At 37.1% G+C, this 23,111-nt stretch overlaps 1 protein-coding gene and 2 long non-coding RNA genes across 6 annotated transcripts in view; 2 read left to right on the top strand and 1 right to left on the bottom strand.

Moving 5' to 3' along the window:
- The window catches only part of RAP1GDS1 (Rap1 GTPase-GDP dissociation stimulator 1), an 87,499-nt gene that overhangs the window by 48,845 nt on the left and 15,543 nt on the right, over positions 1-23,111 (bottom strand). For 2 of the 3 annotated variants that reach the window (XM_065736910.1, XM_065736912.1), the window contains exon 2: positions 9,037-9,147. In XM_065736910.1, the coding sequence (XP_065592982.1) occupies positions 9,037-9,147 (111 nt within the window). The remainder of the gene's footprint in view (positions 1-9,036; positions 9,148-23,111) is intronic. The other variant, XM_065736911.1, reaches the window with a different exon arrangement.
- On the top strand, positions 607-8,015 carry LOC136048463 (uncharacterized). Of its 2 annotated transcripts, none has more exons than XR_010622181.1 (3): positions 607-863; positions 5,427-5,512; positions 7,945-8,015. It is a non-coding gene; the product is annotated as an uncharacterized LOC136048463 (long non-coding RNA). The 2 variants fall into 2 exon arrangements; XR_010622180.1 differs by having other exon boundaries at positions 7,942-8,015.
- Positions 19,424-22,551, top strand: LOC136048462 (uncharacterized). The gene is made up of 4 exons (XR_010622179.1): positions 19,424-19,481; positions 20,275-20,388; positions 21,139-21,332; positions 22,487-22,551. It is a non-coding gene; the product is annotated as an uncharacterized LOC136048462 (long non-coding RNA).

The raw sequence follows: 23,111 nt of genomic DNA, 5'->3' as shown, positions 1-23,111 counted from the left end.
AATCGAGACTTATGGTGCTTCAAAACAAAGAAACTGAAAAAGGAGCTGCAGTCATTTTATATCCGAATGTTTTAAGTGCTCTGTCATCCACAAGGGCAAACTCTGAACATAATGCCTCCTATTTTATTATGTTGTCTCATGGCAGAGGCGGATGTTGGTAGTATGGAAGTAGAGGTTGAATCTTCCCGCCAATATTTCATTACATTCTGTCGCCATGTGACAGACGGCAGCAGAGGGGCAGTCTGACACAATGGCATCTGACATGGGAGTGCATACGAAGCAAAGGTGTGGAACTGAATTCCTTCATGTGGAAAAAATGGCACCCACTGACACTTGCTGAACATTTATGGAAACCAAAGAGTGGATGTGAGCATTGCGAGGTGATGGGTGGTGTGTTTCAGCAGCAGTGACAGCTACGTGAAAGGCAAGCTATGTTCTGGACAGCCATGCACAATGTCTTGATCAGCTAATCCTCACAAACTGGCTAATGGTGGTGACTGTGAAAAAAAGTGTTTTGTAGCTGAGAATTTGCTCTATAAATTGGTGTTACTGTGCTCTTTGTATCTATTGCAGTTTTCATGGAAGTGGAAGCATTACTTTCAGAGGAACCTATGTACGTAAGTTTATACAAGTATAACTCAAGCTCAGTGGGACTAAAAGTACACAAGAATTTGTCCTTAAAGGTAAGAATGCTGGCAAATGTTAGCAGAATCATGATCTTCCTTTCTAATTCTTGTAATAATTTTACTCTGTTCTGAACGTTTGTGCAGCAACAACTTAGCAAAATCAATAGAAATTCTATGTGAGCAGCTATTGCAGAAGGCAGAAGGAATTATGAAGATACAGCATCCATCACCACTCAGGTTCCTGCATTTAATTTGATGGTTTTCTTTCAAAATTTTTGTCTTTACATCTGTCCCACCCTTCTTTCATTTCTTTCCTTACTTCAAAAATATGCACTGCTTTATTCCTTGCTGGTCGTCTACTTAGTTTCATAGTTTTTCATTTCTTCTCCCTCTCACTCCCTTGGTTTGAGGGACAGATTAAATGAATTATCTCTGTATCACTGAATCCGAAGTATCTGGATCAAGACTTAGCAGCTGCCAAATAGATACCACTTCATGTCTCCAATAGGTACTGAAAATGTGCTGTTCAAGGTGGTACAGGTAGCTGAGTGCTACAGGGCAGACACATTTCATGTTGGCTTTGATTCTGCTTCTTACTAATAAGCCCATGATAAACTGGCATCACTGTTTGCTCACTCGTTTTGTGTTGTCCTGCCATTCTTGCCTGCTGGCTTGTGTTCTTTCAGCTTATTTGTTAGTAACGAGCATTAAATTGGTTTGTGCTCTTGTGTGAAATTACAGTATCCAAAAGTTAATCCTAGATGTGAGTATCAAAATAGCGCATGTAGGCAGTTATTGGTTTATTTTAGGGTCTAATGCTGTGCAGAGGTTCACATTGTTACTTAATAACCATCTATATGAAGCAACACATCTCATCTAACTCTGCTCAAATTTGTCTGCAAAACTGAAGAAGGTTAGTTTAGTTTAGTGTTGTTTTTGACCAAGTTTTGCTTGAGCAAGCTGTGAAACACTAAGGTTTTTCTCTGTACTTCAGAAAGGGAAATGAGTTAGCTTAAAATGCCTCCACAATGGGAATGAATTAATTTTTGTATACAATTTTTATTTCTTAGACTCTGCTAGGACAGAACATTCTACAAATTATTTTTTCCTATGTTTGGGGTGGGAGAGTAGCCAACGTTACACTTTCACAGAAGCAAAATGTGAAATGACCCCTGCTTAAATACTAAACAGGCACAACACTTTTCTAAAACCACGTGGCACTCCGATATTCTGGAAGTTCAGCTTATAGACACTTATCTGACTTGATGATGAATGAAGTAAGAGTGTGTATGCTGAGCTGCTAAAATGTACAAAAAGGAAATAGACAAATTAGGTGAACAGGAAAAAAAAAAGTAAGTTTTTCCGTGAACAAAAGGCATTGGTAGTGAGATCTGAAACATTTCAGAGAAGTGTATCTTTTTCGTTCAAGTCTGAATTTAGCAATTACAAAAAATTATCTCGTAATTCTCAGTGATTTTACTGCTCCAGTACAGGAATTGTTCTGTTTTCTACAGCTAGTGAAAATCAGAAAAGGTAATGTCAATTATAGGAAGAGTATAAGTACTAACTAACTCAACAACATATGAAAGTCACAGTTACAAAGAACAGAACGTAATGAAGAATTTCCAACTCAGATATAACCTCTGTGTTAACATATGGTTGTGAGAACTGGAAATCCACCAAGACACAAAAAATGGGAAAGTAGATGCCTTTAGAAGCAAATGCCTACAGGAGATTCAGGACATAGGATAGCAAGTCTCATCTCTGAGGAAGGAATGTGAGAAAGCAGTCTCCGCTGAAATCCAACATTTTCTTAAGCAGATGCTAACACATCCTCCTCTGTGATGCCATCAAATAGGAACCATGGGGTTTTAGAAAACCTACTGGTGAGTTGCAAGAGAAAACCCGAACAGAAGGTTTAGGTAGGAGGGCTGAGCTCATGATCTCAACACCAGAAAGCTGAAACAGCAGGAAGCAATGGAAGAGACCAACTAGCAGTTGCTTGGGAAGTTTATAATGTATTTTCCCTGATGCAACATAGAGAATATATAATAATCAAAACAAGGCAGTATGTAGCCAGATATGTTTTGGTGGAAAAATAATAGTACAAAGTAATCATACTCATTATGGGAGAAAAAATAACATCCCAGTGAAGTCTTACAATAAATGTTGTAATTAAAATTTTCATGAGTTTGATGACAGTTTATTGAGTTATCAGGGATTAGCATAGTTCAACAAATAGAAAACTGTGTATCTTAGCCAATCACATCTACAAGGAAAAGTGTGTTACTTAAAACTTTTCTCACTGCACTGTAAGTGCTTTCCAAAATTTCTAAACTTCCTCTGAAAGTGGGGCCCTTCCCTTTGCTTCTTAAGCGTATCTCTCTTGGTGCAATTCTGCTTTAGCATTTTTACATAGGAATGTGTGAACCCATTGGCTTAGCCTTCAAAAAACTAAGTGTAAAAAATGTTTGGAAATGTGTGTGCTTGTCTTTCTGCTTCAGTCACATGCCAGACACTTTTTGGAGCCAGGTGTTGAAGGCTGGGATTAGTGGGCATTTTCAGCCTTTTACACTGAGTATATCAGAGCCAAAAATAACATTCTTGGCAGAACTGGGTTATTTATGTCTGCTCTAACCTCTTGTATCTGAAACGCAGCATGCCTGGACTAGCAATAACATTTCATTTTTTTGTTATTACTGCAGTAATTGTCCCAGAAGGTCTGTAGTTTAAAAGAAAACCTATGTTTCTTTCTTGTTTTCTTTTTCTCATGCAATCCTCTACTTGAGGATCTTAGGATAGCTCTATTTTTTTGGATAGATACAATATTCATGAAATAGTGCTTAGTAAGTATAAATCACTATATAAGTGATATGCAGTGATGGATATTGCTTTCTCTTGTATTTTTCTTTACAATTAACCTATTGTTCCCTAAATCCAATAGTATGTAGTCATGTTTTTTATAGATGTGAGATCAAAATAAAGTATTTTCTACTTCTCACAAGAAATAAAGGTTATATAAGATTATAAGTCTGTAACTTTTCAAAATATTTTTACCCAGTGCAAAAGTACTTCAGTCTTCTTTTCCTTTTTAATACATAAAAACTCCTAAATCCCTAGCTGTGATGCACATGTTCAGAAGTCACATTCTTCTGTTAACTTAGGCTGCAATTAGTTAAGGGATAAATTGAAAATATCTGAGCCAATAAAATCACAATTGGATGAAGTTGTACCCATCATGTCACAGAATTTTTTCTACATAAAACAAGTTGTAGTTACTATGTCCTTTGAATTATGATAATAATGCAACACATAACATTGTGCTTTTAAAATAAAACTCTTGAAACCAAATAGTTGTTTCCTTTTTTGTAACATGGTTCCAAAATAGAAAATAATTTGAACACGTAATATTCAGGTGCAATTTGTTATTCAAAAAGTAATAACATTCAGTAATACAAGCCTAATGATGCCAATTGAGATAGTGTTTAATACAGTTATTTTTCTACAGTATTTGCACTAACAATGTCAGTTGGTCAGGAAAGCAAACAGATCTCCCATGCATCATCAGAGATACTTTCACTTCCACTAGTACGTAGGGGAAGAACTTTCTTCTGTATTGAAATAACAACAAAAACGTGAAATACCCTTTGATTCCAAACTTGCTAATATGATGAAAATTTAACAAAAGCATCAAACCAAATATACAGCTTTGGTAACTATGCCTGAGATGTGCAGGCAGATGGCCCTGGGCTGCAGACAAGCACAAGCTGTTTGAGTGGGCTGATGTCCCAGGGGAGAAACTTGCTCCTCACTCTGCTGTGAACATGGGGAAATGAGGTGAGGCACTGAAATGGGCCGCACAGGGAGGTGGTGGAGTCACTGTTTCTGGAGGTGTTCAAGAAACATGAAGATGTGTCACTGAGGGATATGGTTTAGTGTGCATGGTGGTGATGGGATGGTGGTTGGACTAGACCTTAATGATTCTGAGAGTCTATGACACGACCACATTTCTCTAAGAAAAAGGCATTCAGCATCCCATACTGGACCTCTTTTTTCCCTAATTTCACAGAATCACAGAATTGTAGGGGCTGGAAGAGACCTCTTAGAGATCATCTAGTCCAACCCCTCACCAAAATGTCCTCCTGTAAATTTTCCTGCAGACTTTAGTTTTTTTTACTTTACAGACATTAAAAAGCAGCTACAACATAAGCTTTTCATTGCTCTAAACTGTTTGAGGGGCAAGGGGGAAAACAACCTCTGTTAGTAGGGATTTCAAATTATAGTGGAAGGAATTCTACCATACTAAGCACAAAATGAAACCGCATTTTCAGTGCACAGTTAATCTTAGTGTTTTTTAAGCTGAACTGAAAAAAAAAAGCTACAGAACCTCAGAATCAAATTCACTGACAAAGTAATTTCTCTTTTTATTTCGTCTTTTCCAACGACTATGGTAATTCTGCACTTCATATTACGGTAAACTGCCGTCAGCAAAATTCTTTGTTGACAATAACACACCAAACCATGCCTATAAATCTAAAATGTACAGAGCAGACAGCGGAGTCATTTGTTTAATATATAGTTTTTATAAGACAACACATGGTAAATTAATTTCACCTTCTAATTTGATAGAGGCAATATTTCATTCAGGCCATGGTGACTGACTTTTTTTGCTTCTAACTTTGCTTGAGGATCATGCACCACAGCTGGCCCTTAGAGACCTGAGCACAGAAAGTTTATCTGTTTAGAGATAATAAACGCTGGCGGATGGAGAGCGATCAAGCACTTGTGTTTTCCTTTCAGAAGGAATGGTGGACAGAATGGCTGCAAAGTCCCTAGCTATGCCAGCTGTCATCATTACGAATGATGAAAGAAGTCCACAACATAAGGTATGTTTTTATTACTGTAAACCATTTGCAAAGTGTACTTAGCTCTTACTCCTCTGCCATTGTTCCTTCTTACAACCTATAGCCCTTAGTTTTATCTAGTGACTCTAGCCAGTTTAAATATGACTGGCCTCAGCCAGAAGCTCTGAAGAAATAAATGTCTGCACAAACATCAATAAGCACCTCTCCAAACAGTGTCTCCTGAAGAAACCATCTGTGCAGGATTTTTAGACCCAGGTGTCAGGTGTGAAAAGCTATACAGCCATCTCCCTGGACAAATAGCTAAAAACATTTCAATTTGATCTGCAAATTGTTTATTGGCAGCTGTCACAAATTGTTATTTGAGTCACCCTTGTGTAATATAGTACGTGTGTATGCATATGCCTTAATTTACTTGGTGTGACAAATGGCAGAATAGCCCACAAGGTTAGACAAGGGTTGTCATATTCCATGGCACAACAGCCTGTCTGCTGTTATCAAAAGATGGGCTGGCAAAAGAATTACAAAAAAAAATCAAAAGGAAAAACAGTGAGTTACATAAAGAGAAATTAAAAGCTACAATATTCATCATAGCTTTGTCATCCCTTTCTATATGATACAAAATACGGTATTGGAAGAAAATGATTTGTAACCTTTTAACATGAAAAGTTAAAAGAATGCATCCAAAGCAAATAGAACCAAAACAGTCATACTGGTGGAGACAAAGGAAATTTCCTTATGTTTCTGCAGCAACCAGAAGACTATGCAGCATGCATGCAGCCAGCAACTAAAAGCAGTGAAATCGTCTCAGGAACATTCGTATATACATGCAGTATATCTGCACTGAACTTGTGGAAATGAAACATTTTTTTTTTCTTTGTTAAAATCACAACCTTACACAGGATTTTTGGCTGGTGGTAGATGGGAATGGATTCCACTAGAGTAATAACAATAATAAACAAAATTTTATACATAAAATAATATTTATGTTCCTAAGTCTTAATGAAGCAAATTGAACTTAAGTTATATGACTTAAGATACCACACTGAACTCTCAATGAAAACATAGTCCTAAAAATTTTTCTTTAAATACACTCTATTCCTTGCATAGTTTATTTTTCTATTCTTGCTTTAATATGATGATTCACTGAACTATAATCAGAGTAAGTTTATATATAAGTTTAATTAATATAATCATATACATGGAAATATCTTAGAGGAAAGTAGAATTACTATTTGATAACTTTTTTGTTGTTGTTGTTACAATTAATATATAATTTAGTATAAACAATCTGACTTCTAATTATTATTACTCAGCTTCAACCTTTCTTTGAAGGGTTGCTGGTGGAAATATTTCTATCTTAATGTTGTATGGAAACATAAGTAATGGAACTTTCCCATATAAAACATATTCCATGTTATCTCCCTAGACATTATGGAAGTCTGTCCTCAAAAGAACAGACTAGCTAGGAATCAATCATTATGGCATGATTCCGTGCACTCTGGAGACAGCCTGCACAGTATGAAGTCTTTGGAGAAATCCTCACAAACTTCACTTACCATAATGTGTGTGTACACACACACACATCTAAATATATATATATTTATCTTTTTATATATATAAAAAGATATATCTGTATGCATACACACACACACACATAAATGTATATATGTGTGTATATGCAATCAGAAAAGGTCATACTTATAGTCCTGTAAATTCTGTTTTAACTTGTTATCCAAATGTGAAGTGTCTGGAAGAAACTTGATAATAGTGTATTTTGCACTGTAGCTCACTTATTCTACTGTTCCAGCTCATTTCAGGCAAATCAAGTTATTTAAAAATAAAATTGATTTGAAGCATCAAACACTTTGCTTCAAGAAGAAAACAACGCCTCATTTTAAAATGACAAGATGGTTATTTGACTTCAGTCTGTTTAAACTATGTTCTCTGAAGGGGATGGAAGTCATCTCTTAAGCCCCTCTGCCACGTAGTCTTGCTTTATGTGTTACTCTTAGTATCTACTTATGTAATTTTTGTCAATGGTAAAACATCTGTGACCATTTAGCCCTGAATCTTCTTTGTGTGAGAAATACAGATACAGAAAGATGTACTGATACACAAACACAGAGGTACAGTTTCTATCACATCTTTATGAAATTATTATATATGTAATCTGTATGTATATGATATATGTGCCAAATGAATAAATCTATGTTAAGAAGTTAACTGGATGGATGAGAACTTTGAGAAAGGACATTCATTGGCTGCTCGGTTTTTCACAATATATTGTTAGACCAACGCTAAACACAATGTTTAGAAGAACAATTACATAATATAATAACTCCTTGAACCAATCTATTGGATTGGTTTAAACTCCAGGGGGATTACAGCTGTACACTGTAAAACCATCCAAAAGAAATGGGTCAAAATCTTAATCTGTTTATCTGATTTAGCAGCCACAAGACCAGAAGACAGAAGATTTTGGAAGGAAGAGCAAAGCCCTAGAATGTGACAGAACAGTCATCTGCAAGGAAGCACTGGTATGTACATTAGACAAAATTATTTTGCATCTGCTAAACTTGTGATGTTACAAAGCTATGCAACTTTCATAGGCAAAATGATCATCTCTGTTATTTATGCTTGGTATATCCTTATTTTTTCATACCATTTCCTTTTTATTAAGATTCTGTTTAAGTATTAGACTTATAAGCATTGGAAATATCAAAACCAACTGAAAATTGGATTAGAGTATTGGATATGCCTAATAAATAAACCCATAACAAAAATGATTCATTTTCAAAAAAGTAGGTTGATCTCTGGCTGACATCTCCCTGCAAAAACAATTAAAATGAAAAAAGCACTGCTATTAAATGCAAAAACTGTTATTATCCACATGACATCTTTGATGTGATATGAATGGGGCTTATGTTCTACTGTGAAAAACTCATGAAGTATTTTACATCAAGAAAGCCAAAAGGCTGTGATTTGTACAGTAACATTATGGAGAAGAAGCAAGGCTTATCAGTAGTACCTGAAGTAGGGACACATGTTTCACAGCTTGTGGGGGATAAAAACCAAACCTTGAACCATCTTTAGATATCCAGCCCATTTCTGCTACCTGAGTCTACTGGAAATAAGAAATGCTGACCAGAAGTATGAGAAGTAGCCAACTACCAATGGGAAACCATCTCTCTTCACCAGAATTAGCAAGCAGCTCCCATGTCCCCTCTCCTTGTCTTGTTAGGCCCATTTGTTCGTCCTTGTCCTTTCCTCAATTGGGCAATTTCTTGTGCCACTTCAAAATACTGAAAAAAGGACTGGACTGTATCTGTTTCAAATAGCAGATATTTACTTATTACTGTCTTCATTGCCACCTGAATGTCACAGATTGTTTGTTCTTAAACACCTAAGAACAAACAACAAACACCCTGAACAACAAATCTAGCAGCCCACTGCTTGCACGAGACTTTTAGCCACAATTTATTACCTCTCTTTTTCTTTACTGATACCGTGGTATGATTAAAAATTGAAAGGTCCATAGAACTTACTGTTTTGTGCCAGAGCTTGAAGCAGACAGTCCAAGCATCCCTCCAAGCTATCTGCTGTGCTGTCAGTGGCTGTTATCTTCAGCTTTTTCAGGGCATCACTAAGATTATCTGCTTGGTAAACACAAAGAAAAGAGAAATCAGTGTCCTTAGCCATTTGGTAACAGCACTGAATGTAAACAGTAACTGTAAAGTAAACAAAATTCTGTATCAGTGAAGAAGGAATTAATGTTCTGTATTCCAAGGATATAAAAAGCTGTGAGTCAAAGGGTACATGTGAAATTAAACTTCTCAAATTTACGCATGCATTTATCCTCCTGCATCTGAGAGCAGGATGCCAGCAGGCACTTTATGAAATGCTGCTGAGCAGCAATTTATCCATCTATATTCTCTCAGCTGAGTTGGTTCAGAGAACCGGCAGCACTATCTCTGTTAGTATCCTTGTGCAATGAAAAAAAATATGATGGAAATAAGTACATGTTGAATTTTTTTCCATCAACAATGGGAAAATAATTGACAGTGCCATGTTCTCAGCTACACATTCACAGAGCCCCAGTGCCGAGCTTACAGCCTTTTAAAGATTATGCCATTTTCCACCACATTGTTCTAAGTACTGCTTATATGAACTGTGCTGACTCTTTAAATTCAATTCATCCTTAAAAATATAAGGCATCTTCTAGAAATAAGAAACTTATTTTGTAAATTTCAGGTAATTAAATAACCCTTCCTCCTTTAGGAAAAAAAGAATAACCGCAAATCAACTCATACCATATAATGTAACTCTCAACGGCTGCCCATTTATTCTCATAAAAGTTAGGGCAGTATTGCTGCTGACATTTCGAGTATTCTCTGTATTTGGGAGTGAAGCAGCAGTGCTGGCAGCTGCTGGCCAAGTCTCCTCGCTTTGTGCACTGATGACTAACCCGGTGCTGAATGGGCTACCCTTTAAAACACAAGTGCTGAAGCAGTTTCCATGCCAACTCTCTCAGTAGGCAGGAATTGTTACTCAAAACAAATAATGTTAAATAGTGTCTAGCCGCCCACCATTCCCCAGTGACTAATCAGAAAGCCTTCACCCCAGCCCTACAGAACCGCAGGTACGCTCTCTTTGCCACACATCTTCTGGGCCTGAAAGGCAGCCAGTGCTGCCTCAGAGCCTCACACTAATGTAGGAAGCCCATTCTGAGGGAGCTGGCAGCGGCCACGCTTTCCCTGCTCCTCACTTGCCCACATACAGGATGGTGCCAAAGAAAGGAGGCACAGGCAGAGCTTCCCTGATGCTGCCATTATTTGCCTGTGAGGCACTGGCAACCTGCTGCAGCCACAGGAGGTGTACGATGGAGGGAGAGGAACTGCGCTCCTCCTAGAGCTGCTCTGCTTCTCAGACAGAGCTGGGGCTTTCATCTCATTTCCATTTTTGCAGCCCAATATCCCATAGAGATAAAAGTATGATGCTTCATATTTGAAGCTCCCAGCATTCAGATATGAAATTGTTTATCAGGCAGTTGTTTATTCACTAATGTGCACATTCTTAGCTACGCTACTAACAGAAATTGTCTTCCTCCTAAATTAAACTCTGAAAAGCCTCTGGAGAATCTGCACATTGTTCTGCTCCCTGAGACACCATACCAATCTCCCTATTACCTCTCCTCTCCTCACTCTCCTTGAATGAGTCAGCAAGAAAGAAAAAGTTTCCCAGTATTGGGTTATGGTACTGCCCAGCAGCATTAAATGCAGCATGTTTAAAGAATAGCAGTCCAGCAACAGCACAGCTCAGTATGCACTGCTACATCAGAACCTACAATAGGCCTCCCCCATCTCTTTTCCTATGCCCCAGTTTTCTGCTTCCTTTTTCTGGGGATTGTCCACTATTTTAATACATTGCACTTGCATGTGGTATGCAGCATGTAATTTTCACTTGTGATTGACTGATCATTTCAATCCCTATGACAAATGACTCAATTTGTCATGGTGCTGAGCACATGCATATCACACTGACATACACGTGCATCTAACTTTTAAAACTCAGTCAGTGCTTGTGGCAACAGTATGCCATATTACTTTTAAAATGTTTTATGAAATTCTGTTGTAATATAAACCAAACTGCCCTTTACTAGACGAGATTTTCTAAGTACTTTTAAAACACAATACAGGGAAATTAAATTGGAAACCATATGTATAAAGCGTGTTTTTAGAATACATTATTATACTACTCGAACTTCTAACAAACCTACAATTCTAAACCTATTCCATCTTTAGACGTATCTCTTACTCTGTCCAAAAAAAAAAAGAAAAAGAAAGAGAAAACACAAGGAGGAATACTGTAGGAACACCAGACCTCTGGCCACGTGAGAAGGCCACAAGGACAGACTTCAGGAAATATGCTGTTTGTTCTCTTTGTCTCTTGCCATGGCCAGGGCTTTCTCCTTCCTAAGCAAGGTTAACGCCTTGAAAGACTCATTTTTCTATGACACTGTGGAATACTGGACATATGCAAATACATCTTAAACTGATTCAGAGGTTTTGTTCCTTTTCCCCCCTTCTCCTTTTATTATTCTGAAAAGAACAAACCTTGCAGTTGTAATGACATTGACAGGGATATTCAGAGTGAAAAGGCAGCAGTGCTCCAGTGGGTTCCTACCATATTATTACACAAGACTTCCTGATGTCTGTAGTTTTACAGTTGCACTGAACCTGTCATTTAGGGAAGAAACCGCAGATGCTTTTCTTCCACATACAAAAACCCCATTGTTTTCATATGATCATCTCTTCCTTTCTTTTTCATCTTTTTTCTCTCACTGTAGAAACTGTTTCCAGCAGGCTTGTTACTGCAGAGCCTGATCGGGTTCTCTGAGATGAAATGTCCACAGGACAAAACCAACATAAGGCAATTTTTTAGATGAGCGGCAGAGAAATGTGAGTAAGTACGTTCTGTCAAAATGTAGGGTTACATGAAAGCTCATTAGGCTGGGAAGATTTAAGGGGACAAGGTCAAGATGGTAAAGGTAGTAATAAGGCTAGCTGTGATTCCTAAGGTACAGTTACTCAGCAATCTGTTATCATGTTGCAAGTTCGTGAAGCAACAAGTCAGAAGTCTAACAGCAGGGTCAACTATTATGTTCACAATCCCAAGTACAGGGATTGACTTGTACTTACGCCTAGCTTACGAGATTGCTGTCAGAATCAATAGTTCTCTTACATGAAAAGCTCTGAACCCCACAGAATTTAATACCACATATCCTAAAGACACAAACTGGTAAGTTAGGAAGGGGAGTCTGGCAAACCCAAATGGCCATTCCACCTCCTGTTACACTTTGATTTTCCCTGAAAATTACATAAACACACAGTAAAATTGAACGGATTCTATCCTTTAGTAACTCCTGTTGCTTTTGGGTACATGGCATTTATTACTACAATCTCTTACACAGGCATTTTTACAGAATAGAAACTGATTCACATAAACAAATGCTTTAATATTCCATTTCATTTCACTTATTTCTGAGAGATTTATTGTGACTCATTCCTATTTTCAAGCACTGATTTCTTTCATACAGAAGCACTGTTCCTTTATCTCATAAAAAATTGGTAGTTCATCATCCCTGTTTTGGGTCAGGGCCTCAGGAATGCTGGATAAGCTACAAATAGTTTTACAAGGTGGCCAGTAGTGTCTCTGGAGGCAGACCTTCTGTGTCCAAGAATCAGCTTGCTAATTTTGCTTTGAGTCCCAAGTGTCTTCACCCAAATCACATAGAAAGTCAAGGTACGCCGAAAAAATCTCTTTTAAGACTGAGATTCAAAGTAAATAAAGAAATAAATGTTTCAGAAGAGTATTTAGATGGATAACTGTGGTATGAGCACTTCATTTTTCTCTATTTCCCAATCTTTTTTTCCAGCATAGTGATTAAAAATAATAATAATAATGAACGTATCATTAATATTTCCCATATCTTTTGATTGACACTCAGTATACTGTTGTGATTACAGGTACTATTTGCAAGTTATTCTATTCATTCTGAATTCCTGTTGTACTGCACCAGGATGATCAAGAACTATGGACTACTCTGCAGACGTTCAGTTTGCAATATCAGAGAAGGTGCTCAAGACACAGAGATGTGTATTTCAGAAAGACAACAAATAGACATGGGTGCTTTAGCAGGCATGCTAAAAGTGTTTCCAGGCACCCAGAGTCAGTAATACCCTGCAGAAGTAGAAACGACACAGGAATGGCTAAGGTAAGGAGTGCCTCAAGAAGAGAAGTTGGCAAGAGCTCTTTGTGTTGTAAAAAAGATGACTAAGTAAATATGATTGAGATATAAAGAATCACGAACAGCACTAACTTGATGAAACGAAAGCTACTATTTACTATTACTCCTAACACAACCACTAAAATAGCAAAATGAAATTATCATGCCACAAGCTTAAAGGAGAAAGTATATTTTCACACTACATGTATTTAAACTGTGGAACTGCTATGAGGCTGGAACTGTACACAGATTCATCTAATTTATTCAATGAGAAATTTTTTCATGAAGGAACTAAAATCCATCCATGACTATTTGTACCAAAATATGCACAGAAATTCTAGATTAGGAAGTTCCCAACCTGCAGATTACTAGAAATTGGGAGCACGCCACTTGCCCCATCCCATCCCATCCCATCCCATCCCATCCCATCCCATCCCATCCCATCCCATCCCATCCCATCCCATCCCATCCCATCCCATCCCATCCCATCCCATCCCATCCCATCCCTGCCCAGTGTTTTGGCAGACACGTGATACCATGCACTCAGTCAAAAAGTGGATAAATACGTGCCTCAATTCACAGTATGATGCACCATGCTACAGGGAGGCTGTATGGCATTTACACTGTCACATTGTGCCTCAGTGCTGCTGTACACCAAGAAAAGATGGTCAAACAAATCTCCCCAGCTATGCTTGGATTGTGCTGGGCCATCTTTTTCGACCTAACAACCTGGGAATGATTTTTACCACAGTGAGAAAGGTAACTCCGGTGTTATCAGCTTCATTTTTGGTGCTGACCCTGGCCCTAAAGCAGATTAGCACTTAAATCCATGAATCTGGATTTCCTAATCCAAGAGTACTTTGCTGCTGTTAAATTTAAAACAGAAATCCTGGTTGTTTGTCTCTGTCCTTCTGTGTTCAGAGATGGGTTAAAGGTTGTTTTTTTCCAACCAATTCTACTAGTACTAAGGAAACACTGATAGATCATTACTTTCAGGGCTTATGCTGCAACCTGTTTTTAACTAAGGTAAGCTTGCTCTACTTTTCTAGCATAGTAGCTAATTTTAATGAGATTGCCTATTTTTGACAACAGTTCAGCTGCTTCATTCTTAAACACTTTCTGAATCTTAGATATATACCATCTGGTCTTAAAGACTTGTTACTCTTTCATTTATCCATTTCCTTCAGCACCTGTTCTTCTGACACCTCAATCTCTCATAGAGCTTCATTTTTATTACCTGAAAGTATTGATACAGTATGGCTCATTGCCACCTGTGCAGTGAGCAACCTAATTATTTTTGGTAATTATCAGGTCAGTCTATATAGGTAACAACTACTTAGTTTGTACTCAAAACCAGGGTAGAAACCTAAACAAGACAGCACCAGCCAGTACTTGCTCTCTTGAAACCTCTTGCCAATTCAGAATTTTGCAGCAATTTTACACAAAAAAGGCTGGTTTTTTTTCTTAACCTCTGAACTTCCTCAATAATATGCCCCAAAAGATGAAAGAAACATACACCTTTGCATGTTAAGTAGAACTAAGAGGGTCAAACCTTTTAATTAATACAATATTAATACATATTTACATTGATCTGTAGCTGCTGTAATTGATTTCTGCATGCCAGTGATCCTCTCCTTCTTACTTAAGTTCTGAGTTGCAAAGGCAAGACGAAACAAATGACATTTCAGAAGACTTTAAAAGATTCTGGAAGATTTTTGTTCGTTCCCAAAGAAAATGTAATGCAGATTTAGGTATCTTTATACTTTGTAATGAAACACTGAAGGCCTGGAGAAACTGTATTACAACTTTATTGATGTGTACGATGTTTGAAAATTCAAAAACCCTTAAAAGTTGTGTTTAAAGCACTTCCTAGAAGAGGATAAAATAATAGATTTTTTCACAAATTAAACAAATATATTGTTTAATACAGAAAATTGGTACTAAAACTTCATTTGAATATCAGATTATATTAGAAAAAAGTACTTATTTCAATTAACGAAGACATATGGTTGCAAATCTATGAAAAGATCTTTTCTGGTATTCAGTTAGTAGGAATAGAACAAAAAATGATATATAAGATGGCTACCAATTTCTTAAAAAATACCTTTAACTGACTGATAACTGCACATTTTCTTTTCATATAGGTTATTATTCCAGCTGCCTGATCTTCCACACAACCAAAACCCAGGAGATATACAGGGTATGAACATAAAATATTAATTAGGACCTTTGTTAAACAAAAGATTTTTACTTTATCACCAGACAGAAATGCACATCATCATCTACAAGCAAAACTGAATCCCTCAGTGGACTTATTAACTGTTGCATTATAAATTGGTAATAAAGCAGGTAAGATGCCTCTTTTATCCTAAATGATGTGCTGTATCTAAATTAGTCAGTATTGTAGGAAAAGTTTTCCTGTGTGTACTCCAGCTTACTTCCCACATGTTTATATGACTTGTTATAAATATATTCATTTCATAAATTCATGCAATTCCACATTTCATTTCTTCAGAGTCATTGGATAGAGGATCTTAGCCTTCTCCATGGCAGAGAAAGGTTTTTCTTAAAAACAGCCTTTAAGTGGTTTATCTCTGCAGATTACAATATTACTATAACCTTTTCTGACTGCACCTACTCTGAAAGTTTCAATCCTAATGTGACTCAAGTTAACTGAGTACAAATGGCAAATGTTAATTACTCAAGACATCACATAAACAAGCAAGAGGAAAACATTTTCTGGTAAACGTTTTTCAATTTTCCTTCAAATTATTTCCCTGATGCATTAAAACAAACACTGTATTTTTCATTTGTATAATATAATGGAGTTTCCAATTTTCTATACTTTTTCCAAGTTGTGTACACACTAAGGATTGTTAAACAGCAAAATAACACGGATAACACTGGAAATTAGCTGAATGGACATTCAAATGAGGTTTTAATGTAGGATTTAGATTGTAAGTATTCATCCCTCCTCTGTATAACAAAGTTAATCTACTGTTATAGTTTTTTAATAAATTATTTACTCCACTTTTAAAAATACCAGGCATATCATCTTCTCTTACACTTATTTTATAGACAGAACGTTGGCATTAAATAAATAAATGAAAATTAGACAGTATGAGGCTGAGGATACCGTGTTCCAGTACTGTAGAAGCCAAGAAAAATTCTTATTGACTTCAGCAACCTCTAGATCTGATCTTTGGCCTACGCTATGCAAGTAAATACATATAAGTTATACAATCAGTACAGTATCTGCCATAATTGTATTTATGCTATCAGTTTGAGTTATTGAACAAATAAAGGATCAGACTGTATGCAAAGCGCCCAGGCACATCTTACTCTATCCACAGTGAGAATTTTGCCTGAATATGATACCCAGACTCAAAACTAATACTGCTAACTCTGATTTGATGTTGCCTTAGTGTTCTTGAAGCCTCAGATACCCTAAGAGGTCAGATGTTGTGAAATACTAATCTGTAACACAGCATGTTTCTCCCTATCGTGGGCTCCCTGAAAGCCTTCAGTATGGAAATGAGGCACTTAAAAGGCAAACCATGCATCCACTGTGTGCCAAAGATTTTGTTTCTTGTTTTGTTTGCTGTCTGATTTGAAAGCCATCCTGAGAGCTTTCCTAGAGATGATGCAGATTTTCATTTCTCCGATATTCCTTATGATGATAAAGCCATGATGAAGTCAGAAGAAATGGATCACAAAAATAACGTGATTTTATATTTTTACCAGTGTCTTTCAATGGAAACATGAAATTGCTACTGCTAGTGGTAACTGATAACAGAAACCAAGCTTATTTAAGTACGTAGGATATTTTTGTTATCTCTTACAATGATACAGACTTTGCCTGTTTATTACAAAGTCTGTTTCTAAACTGTTTCTAACAAAATCACTAACTGTGTAAATAGAAACACCTTAAAATTGACAAACAAGTTGTGATACTTAAATTACCATACACAGCCAAATCTATAACAGGAATATGTATCCATATTCTTTCTTTTAATTGCCATTTCAGAAAAAGCAAATGCCTCTCACATCTCTACTCTTACCCACCTTAGGAAAGTGACAACCTCTGAAGCTGCAAACATAGTTGCATTAAGGGATATAATATATGTAATTAAGGGATATAATATGTGTAATATTAAGGGATTAGTATATGTGTAATTTTGCATAGCAGGAAAATAATATTAAGCTTCTTGACACATTTTATGTAAGGTTTAAAAATATAGTAAGCTAAAAAACATAATCTCAGCCCTTGACCTCTTGAGTGTTGACAAAATTCCATCTGGTCACTTAGGAGCTGTGCCAACATTACCACACAAAGAGCCTTTGAGCCATTTGAATGTTCAAGAGTCATTTGACAGCTTTTTTATTTATCCTCCTTTTTTTTTTTTTTTTTTTGTCAGATACACACCTAATAACGTACTACAGATGGTTAGGTTCTAACAAGTTTACTTGCATGCAAGCTTGAAACTACCCTTGAAAGTAAACTGCTGAGTTTTTGCTTCGGGTTGTTGCTTGTGTTTACGTATTTTTTCTAACATTTAGGATTGTTCAGTCTACTGCTGCTCCAATTTCCTTTTTAGGCAAAACAAAAGTGAAAGTGAAGACCTGGTGTGTGGCTGCTCTAAAAATGTGAACATAAGACTGCTCATCCTGCTCAAGGCAACAGAATGGAAGTAGGTACTGAAAATGTCACAGCAGGCAGCAAGTTAAAGGAATGTCCTGTGACAGATATCTTCATGGGTGTCATGTCAGTGGGCCCCCCTGCCCCAGTCATCATGGAACCGGGCCGAACCAGCACGTAAACCATTGACAATGGGGGAAACAAATCTCACTCTGAAATGAGAGAGATTTCAGCAACAGATGAGTATTGCACTCAGTATACAATAAATGCATAATGTTTAGTGACAAAATCAGTTATAGATAAAAAAATATATAGAAAAATAAATTCTGCATTGTAACCTATATTCAAATTTATGTTGGCTTGAGAAAAAAGAAAGTAAACAGAAATTTTGAGCCACTTTATCTAGCTTCAGAGTTAGCCCTGCTTGACCTCCCATATCCCTAATGACCTGCTTATTCATGTGATACTCTAAGTCCATTTGATAAGGCTGTGCACATCACACATACAGAGCACTGAGCCACCTGGCATACAGACTTCAGCAAGAAACTGCTAGTAAAATAATCATAGTAGTAGGTGAATGGTTGAGGAGGATTCAAAACATTGCAAGACTGGCAGGTGCAATCCAGGCCATCCATCTGAGCAGTATGTCCAGTGAAGAGACAAGAAAGGCAATACTCAGTGCTCCACCAGACTCTTAACTAGATCACTGGTCTAAGATTTGAGAAATACAGAGTGAGACAAAAACCTGCTTCAGTTATTAGCAGTGATTTAGTAACACTCATTCCTATCTCACAACACATTTCAACTTAAGCACAAACTCTTTAAATCAGTGGGATTAATTTATGTCTTAAAAATCAGTAGGATAAGGATCTAGAAAGGCCTGATTCTGCCACTTCTTAGATTTGAGCAACTTTATCATTCTTACTGGAGTATTTTTGTAGTCTTCCTCACGCGCATAAACAGTTGGAGGTCCTAATATAAATGAAATACAAAAAGGAACAGGACTTGTAAAAGCGCAGAATATTTTTACTGTTGTTTTAATTAATTTGTGGCCAATTGGAAAAAAGAAAAAAAAAAACGTTTTGGAAAGGATTTGGAATAGATCTTCAATTCTGACATTCTTTTCAGCCTTTGGCTGTGGACTTAACTAGATCTACCTACTCTAATCTTCCTCAAAGCCATCAAATATACGATTAGGATCCAAAGAATATTCTGCTTGAGAAAATAAAACAGCCCAAGAAGTGGTAAATGTTCTGAGGCTTTAAGGAAAGGCTATTAAAAGACCGAATTGCAGGGCATAATGATCTTTCTACATGTCATAATTACTCAGCACTACATTTTTAGAGATATCTTGACATCTTAAGCTGAGGTTGTTGTTGAAAGTTAACAATTAATGTAATCTGCTTTGGTACTTTTGGTCAGATATCTTAAATTTTAATCTATGAATACGTTTTCTTTCTTTTGCTTTTGTCCTTTTGCACATGATTACCGGATACAAACTGTACTAGCCTAGAAATGCTTGCCATCCTAGAAGAAAGTCTGGATCCTGAGCATTCTTCTAAACAGTAAGTCCTTTAAAAACACCTAAAGTATATAGATTTGTATTTCCCAGTCGTTTTCTGAGCTAAAAAGTTGTTTTGTATGCTGAATTTTCAAGCTGCTGGTGTTAAATTCAAGGCTGATCAGAGTATTCCAGCAAAGCATTTTCCCTTCCTCCAGCTATTGATCTGAGTTTCTCGTTGGCAGTTGCTATCATGATGTCTGTGCTGTACCCTTTGCATATTAGCTCCATGAGAAACCTCTCTGATGCCTGACACAGAAACTGAAAGGAACCAGAAACTGAAAGACTCAGGGCTCACACAAAGCACTTCAGCAAAACCTGAACAAGGGCAGTAAATATTTAGCCAAAGTTTTTAAGCCTACTTTGTATCCTGTTATTTTACACTTTACGTAGATATGCAATACATATATATATCAACAGAAAAATAAAGCATAGAGAATGTCAGAAATGAGATTAGTCAAACTGCTTCCAAACTGAAAGATAATAAGGCATTTTGCTGTGCAGCTACACTCCTGTGAGTTCTTGTTAAGTTTTTAGAATCTATTTGTGCTATTGTTCTTTGACAGTATGTTAGAAAAAACTGGGTTGCAAATTTAATAGGTGACTCTAAAAAGCTCTATTTACAAATGTCTTACAATTCCAAATCCATATGGTTTTGAGCGCTTGTCTATATTGTCCTGTTAGGTTAATCATAGTAAAACATTTTTGTCCCGATTAAAGAATGGACATAAGAACAGCCTTTCCTCTTGAAAACCCAATTGTTAAAACCTTTAATTCAAATATTTTTTTAACCACAGAAGGGCTGATAAAATGTGATAGTTTCCTCACGCCTTGGATCTTAATATTTTCTAAAGTTAATGAAGAATACAAAGGAAAATAAGTCAATCCTGGAAAGTCCTGGTTATTGGCTAGTAAGATGGTGTGATGCATTAATGGTGCAATGCAAGTTAGTGGCTAAGCACAAATGGCTGTCTAAGATGGCTCCAAATAAACAATATGTACTTGCAGGCAGACTGTGGTGCCCACATATTGCAAACTAAAGACTGGGGTTCTGAGTCAATTACAACCGGCTTTTGAGCATTCAGAATTCGATATCATCAAGAATCTTTTAGGGGCAAAATGTACTCTAGAGTTTGTTTTTAAAGGTATCACCTATCACCTTAAACCTGATGTAACCAAGATTAATAGACATCTGTGCTTAATCCCACTAGCTATAAATATTTACCTATTAATGCAGTCATTTGTTCTCACTCAGGAATGTACAGGATATACAGCATTAATAAAGCACTGCACTGATAGGATCAGCTCAGATACTCTCTAGAGGAAAAGGATTCAACTGAGATTTCATGTAAGACTGACACAAACCTGGAGATGGCAAAATTAAGTCAGCAAAGTGCTTAATACAGCAGATTTATAAGAAATATATCCATGAAACCCACTAGTATTCTGCATGATTACTGCAGCTATAAGTGATCGTTAACCTTTGCACAGCATTTAAGAGCTTTATTTAGTAAAAATTATACAACAGTGACAGAGCAGTAAACATGATACTGATGTTCTGAAGCTGCACATTAAGGCACGTATGCACAGCTGGGTAAATCATCATCCAAATGTTACAAGCCTCAAGGATTATTTCAAACCATTTCAATGAACATTTGAAGGAGTGAGAAGATGCAATATGTATCCATTGAAAATATGGTTTGGGAGCAAGACAATCTGACAGTGCACACCAGGAAAAATAAATCTCTGAAAGAAAAGGCTACTTCACATGTCTTAAATCTCACGACTCTTAATTAAGTTATTAACTCTCCACTCTGCAACAGCTAATCAGCTGTATTCAGCCAATACCCCAAACGTAAGTGAAACGCTCACAAGACACGTCTGTAAGAAGCTCAATTAAAAATAAGGCAGCCAAGATTTTTTCCTTCCCCCAAAGAAAATATATTTTTAGAAGACAAAGGATTTCTACAAAATGCCATTTCTTATGTTAAATTTCAAGTAATTTGTAGCCCCTGCAAGTAGGATCTGAGTGTACTTCAGAGAAGTGGAGTAGTGCTGTATTTCACTGTGTAATATCCACCCCTTAGACTAAGTAAGGAGCCACTGACAGCAGCTGAAAGGAAGAAGGCTCTCTGTGTGATTTGCAGGCCTTAGGAAGGAAGAGCAGAGCTTAATGTAGAATAAAAAAAAAAACACCAACAGGTCCTTGGTATATGTTTAACAAGAGAATGCAAAGTTCTTTAGCAACTGTATACATAATATTACAGAACTCGGGCTAGAAAGGACCTCAAAAATCACCTAATTCCAATCTTCCTGCAGCAGGCAGGGTTGCCATCCTGGTCAGGCTGCCCAGGATCACATCCAACCTGGCCTTGAATGCTTCCAGAGATGGGGCATCCACAACTTTACTGGCCAGCCTGTGACAGTGCCTCACAGCTGCAAATGTTATGGCCCCCAAACGAAGAACATCAGTATCACTCCAAAAATTTTTATTTATTCCTCTGATGACCAAGCAGAACTTTACTAACCCTTAAATGGCAGTGGAAAAAAAAAAATTGAATTTATAGACAGAGATAACTCTAGGAAGCCTATTTCCAATGTTCCCATTCACCTATCAACACATTCTGGAGAAATTTAACCTTTAGCCCAAATCCACAATTCTCATTCTCTCAGGCAGCTCCATAGCCAAATCCATGCATTAGCCTGATAGGGATCTCAAAGAACTGAGTTTTCTTGGCCCCATGCCACAACGTGCCCTGTGCTCACTGACCACAAAGGAAATCTTAGTGAAAATACTAGCATCCAACTGAAAGTAAATGACAACGAAGTAAAAGTGCGTTTTACATATTAACATAAACACTAAAATAAACCAAATTCAATCCTGTCCTCTTCACACAATTTCACAGAAGCATACCAAGGTCCTGGTTGTTTCATGGCTGAGCTCTGAGTTCAGGCAGCGAAAAGGACAGGACTAGTCTCTATTTTTATTTTATTTTATTTTTTTCATAGATGTGTGAATCAAAAGACTGCTGAGGTTTGCAGCTCATCCCAAGGGAGGTGAAGGAGGTAATGCTTCTTCTTTCATTCACATTTGAAAAAGAAGTGTAACAAAGGCTCAGGCTTTTATTGTAAAGATGCAGGCACCCATCTCTCAATAATTCCATGCCCTTGGCCTGAGGTAAAAATTATGCTGAATAGAAAGTGGTATTCATGTTAATTATGAGCATCTTCCTGCTGAGCTTGGTAGTTGATCCTACTCTGAACTCTGTAGGCACTGTTTAAGAGCCAAAATACCTGCCTTGGATTTTTGACTGCATTCTGGGAACCAGCACCTAAAATCCAGAGCATATTTGAAATGCAGTCCATCCCTAACCATGAGTCTGCAGAAAAAAAATGTCTACTGCTGTATTTCCCAATATTCATCTTATTTTATGCCATTTACAAAGAACGCTCCAGGGCATTGCTTCCCTGTTAAATGCACTGGTGCTGTAAGACTGCTCTACAGTGTGAGTAAACTACCCAAAACAGACAGTTAAAGGACTGAGCCACTGATGGACTGCCAATCTTTTTACCATCAGGGCTGAGAGACTCAGCGCTAGTTCAGAAGACAAAGCAGCAGAGAACATTAGTCAAA

This window comes from Cyrtonyx montezumae, unplaced genomic scaffold (assembly GCF_038088225.1).
Source record: "Cyrtonyx montezumae isolate F1298 unplaced genomic scaffold, pur_monq_1.0 scaffold_2, whole genome shotgun sequence".
Classification (NCBI taxonomy): Eukaryota; Metazoa; Chordata; class Aves; order Galliformes; family Odontophoridae; genus Cyrtonyx; species Cyrtonyx montezumae.
Note: the sequence above shows the minus strand (reverse complement) of the source record. Positions and strands in the feature narration are given on the sequence as shown.